Here is a 12,500-nt window from a genome sequence, read left to right on the forward strand (position 1 = left end):
ATCAGTCTCCGCCCAGGGGATGAAAAATCATCACAGTATTGCAAGTCAACTTCTGTTTCTTAAGAAGTTGGTGTGTGTGCGTGTGTGTGTGTGTGTGTGTGTGTGTGTGTGTGTGTGTGTGTGTGTGTGTGTGTGTGTGTGTGTGTGTGTGTGTGTGTGTGTGTGTGTGTGTGTGTGTGTGTGTGTGTGTGTGGTTGCATTTTGTTTGTGTATGCATGTATATCGATATATATGTATACATTTATGTGTGCATGTATGTACCTATATATGCGTTTATGTGTGTGTATATATACATATGGATGCAAGCACGTATATTTGTATATATATATATATATATATATATATATATATATATATACATGAACAATGTGCATGCATGTATGTATGTATGTATGTACGTATGTATGTGTGTACATATGTATGTATGTACGTATGTATATATGTACGTATGCACGTAGGCATTTATGTACGTATGTACATATGTATGTATGCATGTAGGCATTCATGTACGTATGTACATATATATATGTATGCATGCAGGTATTTATGTACGTGTTCCCGGTCTACGTGCCCGGACGCCGTTCGCCTGCGGCCTCAGAGTTCTTCTTAATTCACCTTGGAAATCCCGTTCCCAGAAGAAAAGGTTTTCAGAAGCTTTGGTCGACGAAAGAGTCTTGGGGTTGGAGGGTGAGGGTGGGGTGGAGGAGGAGGAGGAGGTTTGCAGGGGTGGGAGTGGGAGTGTGGGGGGGATAGGGGAAGGGGGGAGGTTACCCTTTGTCTTTCTTCCCCCCTTCCCTCCCATTTCCTCCCTCCTTCGTTTACGTACCCACTCACTCACTCATTCCCTCACTCCCACACTCCCTCCCTCACTATCCTACCGGTTTCCAACTTGTCCTCCCTTCTTCCTTCCCACCCTCCCACCCTCCTTGCCCTTTCTTCAGGACAAACATTCTTTGTCCTCCTTATTGTCCTTTTCATTGTCCTTCTCATTGTCCCTCCTTCTCCTTCCATTTGGTACGAAAAGATAATTCTCTTAAGGGAAAAAAATCACGTTTTAGAATATCGAAAAGAATTTCCTAAATTAACAACAAATAACAACACAAGGAACGGTTGCTGTAATTTTCAACCACCCCCAACCCCTCCCCCCCTCCCCTCCCATCTGTCACCAGCTTTTCCCAGCTGTCGGCGCATTCCATCTGTCATAACAACTGAGGGTAATATTTTTTTCTTTTTTTAGTTTTTTTATCATCTTTTTCAATAGCTCTTGTTTCGTTATCGTACTTATGAGATATAATCCATTGTACGTGTGTGTATTTGTGTGTGTGTGTATTTGTGTGCCTAGGTATTTACATGTGTGTGTATTTATGTGTGTGCGTGTTTGTGTGTATGTTCATATGCATATGTGTGCGCGCTTTCGTTTCTGCGTGGATTTCCACAGGCCACTATCTTCTCTCTCTCTCTCTCTCTCTCTCTCTCTCTCTCTCTCTCTCTCTCTCTCTCTCTCTCTCTCTCTCTCTCTCTCTCTCTCTCTCTCTCTCTCTCTCTCTCACGCTCGCACACACACACAGTGAGAGAGAGAAAGAGGGAGTGACAGAGAGAGAGACGAATACACACACACACACACACACACACACACACACACACACACACACACACACACACACACACACACACACACACACATAGATCGGACCTACGAGCTCTGAGCTCTCTTCCAGGAGGGAAATAGCTGTCGATCACGAGTCCAACACGTGATCCAAAGACCAAGTGAATACACACACACACACACACACACTGCTCCACTTTCCAGTGCTCAGCGGTGGACTTTCCATTTTTTCTTGATCCACATCCTTTACAATACACCAAGATACTCCACACCTCACATCCACTCCACCTTCCACATGTCCTCCCCCACTCCACCTTCCACTCACCCTCACCCTCCGTTCTTTCTCATTTGTTGCTTTGTTTTTGTGTGTGTGTGTGTGTGTGTGTGTGTGTGTGTGTGTGTGTGTTTGTGTGTGTGTGTTTGTGTGTGTGTGTGTGTGTGTGTGTGTGTGTGTGTGTGTGTGTGTGTGTGTGTGTGTGTGAGAGAGAGAGAGAGAGAGAGAGAGAGAGAGAGAGAGAGAGAGAGAGAGAGAGAGAGAGAGAGACCGGATCTCATGTCAACACGTAACTCGACCGGAGGAGGGAAGAAGGAAGAAGGAGGAGGAGGGGGAAAGGAGGGAGGGAGGAGGGAGAGGAGAGAAGGGGAGGAGAAGGGGGAAAGGAGAGAGGGAGGAGGAAGAGGGAGGGAGGAGGAGGAGGGAAGAAGGAGGGTAGGAGGAGGAGGAGGAGGAGGGGAGAGGGAACTGAGGGAGGAAGATGGAGGAGGAGGAAGGGGAAAGGAGGGAGGGAAGGAGGAAGGAGGGGGGAGGGAGGAGGGGAGGGGAGGGGGAGGGAGAGGGAGGGGGAGGAGGGGGAAGGAGAGGAAGGAGGACGAGGAGGAGGAGAGAGGGAGGGAGAAGAGAGGAGAGAGAAGAGGAGATGAGGAGGAGGAGAAAAAGGAGGAAGAAGGAAGAGGAGGAGGAGGAGGAAGAAGAGGAGGAGGGAGAGGAGCAGGAGAAGAGGAGAAGGAGGAAGAGGAAGAAAAGAGGATAAGGGTGGAGGGATGGGAGGAGGAGGGTGGAGGAAGGAGGGAGGGAGGAAAGATGGGAGGATGGTGGAGGAGAGGAGGAGGAGGAGGAGGAGGAGGAGGAGGAGGAGTGAGAGAGGAAGTGGAGGGTGAGGGAGTGTTTTAAGTTTCATCATCCTAGAAGAAGGAGGAAGAGGAGGATGAGGGCGAGGAGGAGGACGAGATCGAGTTCGAGGAGGGGGACGAGTTCGAGTACGAGGGTGAGCTTGAGGACGAGGGTAATAACGAGTTTATGTCCAAAGTGCATAACTCCTGGTACACGAAGGAGACCTCCATTTTGCGGTTGATGAGGACGAGATCGAGTTCGAGGACGAGTTCGAGTTCGAGGACGAATTCGAGTTCGAGGACAAGTTCGAGGACGAGGGTAAGGACGAGTCCATAACTTAAGTGTACAATTCCTGGTACACGAGGGAGACCTCCAATTTGCGGTTGATGACGCAACCCGATGGCAAAGTACTCTTCTTCCTCTTCTGGGGCTTCGGTGGTCCGAAGAGTCTGCCAGGAGCCTCGAAGACTCTAGGGCGGAAGTCTCGCAGAAGGGGACGGATCTCCTCAAGGTTCTTCGTCATTTGTGGTTCGACAGATGACCACATAAATCATTTAACAATGGGCTAATTGTTTCCGTCAGATTGTCTCATCATACGGAAATATAAGAAAAAAATGTCACCCCATGTGTGCACATACATATATATATATATATATATATATATATATATATATATATATATATATATATATATGCATATATATATGTGTATACATACATATACATATATATATATATGCATATATATATATATTTATATATATATATACACTGAATACCCCGCTATCGGAGAAAAGAAAGTTATCTGAATGATACGCTGTGATCCTCTTCAGCGTGGGTGTACACATCTAGCGATCTCAATATACATATCTTGATATATATATATATGTGTGTGTGTGTGTGTGTGTGTGTGTGTGTGTGTGTGTGTGTGTGTGTGTGTGTGTGTGTGTGTGTGTGTATGTGTGTGTGTGTGTACATGTGCATATACATACATTAAGAATAGTTGAAAATTGAAGGTTGATTTAAGGGACCAAGCGGTTGACCCCTTCAGCGTTACTTTTGTGTCTAACTGTCCCCAGATAGGAAACCCAGGACATCCACTCCATGCCTCCCTTGCACTCAAGGTCTGAACAAGAACAGGTCGCTTCACTTCAAAAAGAAAACTAACGGAATAATCAAGTCGGGTCGGTCGAGTATTGCACCTCTCCGTGACGTCACACCGTTAGTTTCCTTTCTAAAGTGAACAGACCTGTTCTTGTTCAGACTCCTGAGGACATATACGAGAGACAAACACACGTGTACTTTCCCAATATGGTAAATACATGAGCTTACTGTGTGTGTGTGTGTGTGTGTGTGTGTGTGTGTGTGTGTGTGTGTGTGTGTGTGTGTGTGTGTGTGTGTGTGTGTGTGTGTGTAAGACTTAAGAACATAAGAACGGGGGAGACTGGAAGAGACCATAGAGTCTACACTAGGCAGTTCCATGTCCCTTACCACCTACCATCCCCATCCATAAAATGACCTAATCTCCTTTTAAGACAACCAATTGCTTCACCACTCATTATATGGTTACTATGTCTATTCCATTTCTTACCCGCTCTGTTAATTTTAGCTGAGCCTTAATGGCCTATTTACCTTTGTAGACCATCGATCTATAAAGGGCAAAGGTCGAAGGGGCCCCCGACACACTAAGGACGGTAGCTCACTGGCAAAGGTCACTAATAAGGTCAAGGCGAAGCCAAAGGTCACTTGATGACGGACGACAAGTAGTGGATTGTAAATACTCTACTTTCCAAACTGCAGCTTGAGGATAACAGGAACACACACACACACACACACACACACACACACACACACACACACACACACACACACACACACACACACACACACACACACACACACACAATAATACCGCGAGCCGTTACTTTCTCCTTGAGTAAGTGGATTCTGTGTGCATACGTGTGTGTGTGTGTGTGTGTGTGTGTGTGTGTGTGTGTGTGTGTGTGTGTGTGTGTGTGTGTGTGTGTGTGTGTGTGTGTGTGTGTGTGTGTATCTGGAGACTTACGCATTTAATGTCGATACATTTATCCCAATTAGTAGTTCCCATAATGAATAAATAAGTAGGTATCACAAAGATACCTACTTACTGTACTATTGAAGTGTCCCACCATATCCTCCGTTATCCCATCTTTACCAATCTTTCTTTGTTTGATGTCGGGTAATTCCATTCAGATTAGAACACACAGAACCTAATTCACCTTCTCTTTATGATAGATCTCTTTATATATTTTATTTTGGTTGACCTCAGACGCTTCTATTCGGGTGAGGTCGTGACCTCACTAATCGTCCAACGCCAGTTTCTCTTCTTCATTTCTTGTCCCGCTCTTCACCGTTTCATAATGCTACCGAAAGCTTCTTCTCAACCTAAGCCTCTTTTTTTACTCTTTTTTTTTCTATTTATACTGCTCTCACTCCCTCACTCCTTCTCTCCCTTCCTCTCTCTCTCTCTCTCTCTCACACACACACACACACACACACACACACACACACACACACACACACACACACACATATACACGTTCCTTGATTCTTCTAGTAATAAGATCTTAGCTAGGTGATGCTAGACCGCTTAGCTCTGACTACAAAGGATATTAAGTTTGGAAAAAGGGTTTGGAAAAGCTATTCAAAGAACCTCGTGACATCCAAAACAAAAGTCAAAATGCGGCATTTTGGTACCAAAAAAAAAAAAAAAAAAAAAGAAGAAAAAAAAAGAAAAAAAAAATTTGGAGACAGACCACAACAGCCTTCGGAGCTGTGCCACGCAGATCAAGAGAACGTGCCACGCAGCGACATTCGGAACGACAACGGGAAACCGACACCTGGAACGTAAGGGCTTCAAGTTCCTTCGAGAGAAAGGTCGACACGGCGATTACTTCGGCGTCGCCTTCGTCGGAAAAGAATCTTGAGAGAAAATTTTCGCGTCGTTGGCATCGGAGGGAATAAGGAGGTAGGAAAAGAGGAGGAGGGATGAAGGAGGTAAGGAGGGAAGGACGGAGGGAGGGAGGTAAGAAAGAACAGAAGAATGGAGAGAGGAAGGAGGGAAGAAAATAAGGAGGGAGGCAGAGAGTGGGGGGGAGGAGGAGGAATTTGTGAAAGGGAAAGGAATACATGGAGGAACGTGAAGGAAGAAAAGTAAGAGAAGAAGAAGAAGAAGCAGGAGGAGGAGGAGGAAGAGGAAGAGGAGGAGGAGAAAGGGAAAGGAGTACATGGAAGAACGAGAAGGAAGAGGAATAAAAGGAGAAGGAGAAGAAGAAGGAGTAGGAGGAGGAAGAGGAGAAATAGGAGTAGGAGAATGGGAAGGGGGATAAAGAGGAAGAGGAGGAGGATAAAAAAGAGGAGGAGGAGGGGAGGAAGAAAGAGGAAGAGGAGGAGGAGGAAAAAGAGGAGGAGGAGATGAAGAAGGAGGAGGAGGAGGGGGAGGAGGATGGGAAGGGGGATGAGGAGGAGAATGAGGATGAAGAGGAAGAGGAGGAGAATGAAAAAGAGGAGGAACAGGGAAAGAAGAAAAAGAAGGAGGAGGAGGAGAAGTAGGAAAAGGAGAATGGGAAGGGGGATGAGGAGATGGAGGAGGAAAAGGAGGAGGATTATGAAGAGGAGGAGGATGAAAAGGAGGAGAAGGAGGAGGGGAAAGAGGAGGAAAAGGATGAAAAGGAGGAGGAGGATGAAAAGGAGAAGGAGGGGAAGGATGAGGAGAAAGAGGAGAATGGGGATGGGGGTGAGAAGATGGAGGAGGAAAAGGAGGATGAAGAGGAAGAGGAGGAGGAGGAGAAGGAGGAGGGTGAGGGGAAGAGGGAGGAGGGGGAGGAGGAGGAAGGGAAAGTGGACACGACGTACCGTAGCGAAATCTTCTGAAACTTCGGTGGAAAAATCGAAAAGAAAAAAAAAGACAGAACAAATTCATGAAAGTCTTCCGCTGTGGCGCGTTTGGCCTCCATTTTGCCTCTCACTAGCTCCAATTGGACACCTAATGGCTACCAGTGATTGCCATGTGCCCCAGCTCTCCTGTCACTTAGGGCAAAGGTGATCTTTACCCTTTTGGAGAGTTAGAATCTGACCACAAAGAATCCAAAGCCGCTTAATTGGTTAGATCTCCTCTGAGGAGACTAAAATAGTCTAAACGATAACCAGAATATAATATGTAAATCATGCAACCTGTCTCTCTCTCTCTCTCTCTCTCTCTCTCTCTCTCTCTCTCTCTCTCTCTCTCTCTCTCTCTCTCTCTCTCTCTCTCTCTCTCTCTCTCTCTCTCTCTCTCTCTCTCTCTCTCTCTTCAGACACCATCTCCCCTCGGGATGGCCTCTCCCTCAAACCTTCAACCAGAAGAAAACCTCTCAAGAAGGCTCAAGGACTTTACCCATGAACCGGTCCTAAAGTACCGGAGCTACCGGTCCTTAAGTACCGGGTCCCACCGGTCCTCTCTCTTCCTCCCAGTACCGGCAGTCGACGCCGGCATCTCCTTAAGGTCCCTGAAGGTCACCCGGTCCCGCTATTCGACTCCTCGCTCGACTCTCGGCCACTTTCTCCTCGACGCCAAGACGAGACTTCGAGGGACTTCGTGTGTTACCAAGGAGATCCCTCCCCTTCTCCCCCCCCTAGCCCCTCTACCACCGGCACCCTTCCCCCCCCTAAGACCCCCCCCCCCTAAACCCCCTCAGCTCCCTAACGTTGGAACGAGGAAAGGGCGACTCTGGTTCACAGGAACGATGTGGGTGGAACGTGGAGAGACAGCGAGCCTTAAACTTTCTGTACTTTCCCTTTTCATGGTACACACACACACGTGTGTGTGTGTGTGTGTGCGTGTGTATGTGTGTGTGTGTGTGTGTGTGTGTGTGTGTGTGTGTGTGTGTGTGTGGTATATATTGTGTATATGTACATATATTTACATATATATATATATATATACATACATATGTATATATACATATATATACATATATATATATATCATATATTATACATATATATATGTATATATATATGTATATACGCACACACACACACACACACACATATATATATATATATATATATATATATATATACATATATATGTATATATAAATATATATACATATATATACATATATACATATATGAATACATATATATATATATATATATATATATACACATATATATATGTAATATATATATATATATATATATATATATATACCGTATATGTAGTGCGTGTGTTATATATGAACATATGGTTATGAAATTTAACCTCTATCTGAATAAAACAGCTTGACAGCAGTCACAACAGAGTATGTGTAGGGCACACACACACACACACACACACACACACACACACACACACACACACACACACACACACACAAACGGGTACATACACACACGCACTCACAAACGCACAAACATGCACGCGCGCACACACGTTAAACGCGCACACACGTTAAACGCGCACATGCACGCACGCGCATGCCTTTCGCACTGTAAGGCGCATTTGATAATGTGAAAGTTAGGAAGCAGATCATTCATCGCTTTCTCGATGCACAGGGAAAATATTCTCATTAATTCGTCCTATTATCTTTTTGTCGGAGGGAATTATGAAGATAATATATATATGTTTTCAAAATATTGTAAAAAAAAAAATCAACATCGGGCTACAGAATACATAAAATTAAAAAATTAAAATTAAAACACGCCGAAAAAATAAATTTCTTCGTTCAAAGCGAGAAACGACTGCAAGACATACAAAAACAGCAGCAAATAATTTGCAAGAAATGTCGTTTCCTTTTCCGAAAACTATCCTTAAATCGATCAATTCATTTGTAGTCAAAGCAGACGAATTATTCTGTAAACAGAAATCTGATCCGACTCTTACGGCACAATTATCTAAATAACGTAATGATGCGATCTACACAAGATCAAACTCCCTCGAGCACTTCATCTTAAAATATAAAAAATTGGGATTCAAGTTTACTTTAAGCACACTCTGCATTAGAAATAGTCTTGTTACACTAATATTAAAGATCTTGTAAAGTTCAACAGTTGAAACTTAGAGGAATCTTACCCAGGCCGACAGTGAAGAAAAGTACAGCTCCCCTCCACCACATTTTGTCACAGAATACCTCGATGTTTCTTCAGAACAGACTTCCTTCATGTACGGCATCGTTACAAGGATGGCGGACGTACGATAACACCTTCTTCTTCCCTTTCACGGAAATTTCCAACATATTGTAATTCCGTTTTCAGTTATGTGTCGTTTTATTTCGCTACTAGACTGATAGAAAGGAATAAAGAATGGAAATTAAGAGTGTAAGTTTTGTGAAACGGCGAAATGGAGATGAAGACGATTGTGGGGTAATTGTTCAACATGTCGTGCATTCCAGATGTTTTGACCTCGATGGCAAGCGGCCTTGTGATTGGCTATCCAGACTAACAGGGAAACACAACGGGGCAGGAATGGAGTGGAGCAAAGACGTTCTAAAGAAAATACTATCGTAAAAGCACATTTACATATTCTAAGTGAATTTATGCATATTTCTCCCGATATGTCGAAATTTCTGGCATGGTATTTTTACAATCCATATGACTTTTGTTAATTAAATAATTATGCAGATCGAACAGACACTCACTACTATACACCAATCAAGGACATTTCCGCAAATTTAGTCTTCTTGCGATTACAAGGACGATTTATTCACACGCAGTAAACAATTATCTTAACTAATTATCTTACAATTACCAACACAGATGCAATATTCCATATGATATTTTTGTAATAATATAATCATTCTAGAACCCTGAATATGACATGTTAATTGCACTAACGTAGATGGCGATTACATAAGAACATAAAAGCATAAGAGTGAAGTAGACTGCAAGAGACCATAAAACCTACACTAGGGAGTTCCATGTCCATAACCACCTGTCATCCCCAACCATATTTTTTAAACTTTTTTCTTAAAACAACTGATAGTTTCAGCACTCGCTACATAGTTACTAAATCTATTCCATTCGTTGATCACTAGTGGTAAACCAGTTCTTCCTATTTCCTTCTTAATTCTATTTTTTTTTAAGCCCATTACTGCGAGTCCTGCCCTGTTGTCTTAATATGATGATCTTGTCAGCACAATTCTTGTTAAAGCCCTTGACCCATTTGAACACCTCTATTAAATCACCCCGCACTCTGCCTCTTTCCAGAGAGTGTAAATTAAGGTGCTTAAGCCTCTCTTCGTAAGGTAAATTTCTGAACCCATGTATCATTTTGGTCATTCTCTTCTGTATTGATTCTAGTGAATTTATATCCATTCTATAAGACGGAGACCAAAACTGTACCACATAGTCAAGGATGGGACTAACGCCAGATAGAGTTTGATAAATACCTCTGCACTTTTATTCATAACAGTCCTAACAATGAAACCTAAGGCTGGCCACACACTTGCAGTTTAAACTGACAGTTACAACTGTTCAATTATAACTGTCAGTTGAAACTGCACGTGTATGGGTACAGTTATAACTGAACAGATGTAACTGTCAGTTTAAACTGCACGTGTGTGGCCGGCCTAATGCTCTGTCAGTTCCTGGATTTATGGTCAGGACTCACTAGAACTGACAGATCTCTCTCGCACTCAGTTTTTCCTAAAACAAATAGTTATCTAAGCAACATCTGCTTTCTGGGTTGTGTAAACCTACTTTTAATACGCTGCACTTTAAGATATTGAAGTTAATTTGCTATTTCACCGACCATGTGAACAATTTGTTAAGATCTTCCTGCAGAATATCGGCGTCCTTTCCTGATAATTGGCGCTGTTACAGTTTTGCCTAAAAAAAAATAGTCCATCACTGATTACAACAAAATCAGCAAAGATTTATAGTGAACGAAATATATAGCGATAACAAGGATATCTCTCATATTACAGGATGCAGGGATGACCCGTCATCCAGGAGGTGCCAAGATAAGAGGGAGGGAGGAGGGTGGAGGGGAGTGGAATATGTAGGGAATGGAATGGGTGGGAGTGGTTTCTATGCCTTTTTCTTTTTGGCTACCCCCCGTGTAAGGGGGAAAAGCCGTTAGTATATGTATGATGTATGTATATATTATTATCATTATTATTATTATTATCATTATTATTATTATCATTATTATTATTATTATTATTATTATTATTATTATTATTATTATTATTATTATTATTATTATTATTACTACTACTACTACTACTACTATTATTACTACTACTATTATTACTACTATTATTATTATTATTAATCATTATTATTATTATCATTATTATTATTATTGTTATTATTATTGTTATTATTATTATTATTATTATTATTATTATTATTATTATTATCATTATTTTTTTTTTTTTTTTTTTTTTTTTTTTTTTATTATTATTATTATTATTATTATTATTATTATTATTATTATTATTATTATTATTATTATTATTATTATTATTATTATTATTATTATTATTATCATAAATTAAGATTATGTTATCATCACTTAAAACAATATCATTCTTGCTGAAGGAAAAAGTAATAATAGAAATCAGGTACCACGTACAAAGCTCACCTCTTAAAGAAAAAAAAATTGATGAATAGATAATAATGATAATAGAAACAACGACGATATTTCAACCTGACTTTACTCGTTTCCATGTTAATCAAAGATGTCTTCTCAAGACCACAAAAAAATCTTTAGCGTCTCAATTCTCTCCCTCTTTTTTTTAAGAAATGAATATCTTCAAAGATTGCAAAAATGTTTCCCAGCAAAGGCTTTGACAAAATCTTTGTAATTTAATTTTTCTTGTAATTTCAAAGTTTCCATGGATATCTATGCCTTCCTTGAATTAAAAAAAATAGTAACGAACTAGATTAATAGAAGAACTGATGAACATCCTGCCAGCCTTAATAAATTCAAGTCGACAGACGCTTACCAATTAAGTAAATGAATAAATGAATATACAAATATATATACAAATAAATAAATAAGTAAATAAATTAATATAAATAAATTGATATATTAATAAATTAATAAGCACCCTACCAACCTCGATAAATTCAACTTAAAAAGATCAACGTTTTCCAAAGATTTGTAACGATCAAGCAAGATGGCCGACAAGGGACCTTTCGGCCCAAAGCGGGTTCGGATGCCGAGAAGAAAAAAAATCAAAATAAAACAAACAAAAAACACAACCAAATATAATTGACCTGAATTCTAAATTTTGTGTCGTACCACTCGTTAATCTTTGCCAGGGATGCCTACTAACGCCAGATAAACTAATTCTGTGTATGCGTTTGTGGTCTATGCTTCATAGAGTTACAAGAGCTAACTATTTTCGTTTATTAATCAATTTATTTTATTCATCTATTTATCTGTTTATTTTTTCTATTCATCAATTTATTTATTCATTTATATATTATTTTATTCATATATCTATTCATCTACTTATTCATTTGTTTATTTATTTATCTATTTATTTATTTCTTATTCCTTTATATATTTATCTATTTATTCATCTATATATTTATTATTTATCTGCTTATTCATCTATTTTTATCTATCTTTCCATTCACTTATCTATTCATTTAATTATTCCTTTATTTATCTATTTACATATTTACCTATCCATTCATCTATCTAAACATTCATCTATTTATCCATTTATTTATTTATCTATCTATTTATCTATCTATTCATCTGTTTATTTATCTATTTATATTTTTGTAATTAGTACAGATTTG

General features: G+C 40.6%; 1 protein-coding gene across 1 annotated transcript in view; it reads right to left on the reverse strand.

Moving 5' to 3' along the window:
• LOC143039532 (protein obstructor-E-like) overlaps window positions 1-8,970 on the reverse strand; it is a 22,451-nt gene extending 13,481 nt beyond the window's left edge. The window contains exon 1 of the mRNA XM_076209695.1: window positions 8,815-8,970. Coding sequence (XP_076065810.1) covers window positions 8,815-8,857 — 43 coding nt within the window. The 5' untranslated portion in view covers window positions 8,858-8,970. The remainder of the gene's footprint in view (window positions 1-8,814) is intronic.
• Window positions 8,971-12,500: the final 3,530 nt, after the last annotated feature.

Source organism: Oratosquilla oratoria, chromosome 26 (genome assembly GCF_046742065.1).
Source record: "Oratosquilla oratoria isolate Oo_2021 chromosome 26, ASM4674206v1, whole genome shotgun sequence".
Taxonomy (NCBI): Eukaryota; Metazoa; Arthropoda; class Malacostraca; order Stomatopoda; family Squillidae; genus Oratosquilla; species Oratosquilla oratoria.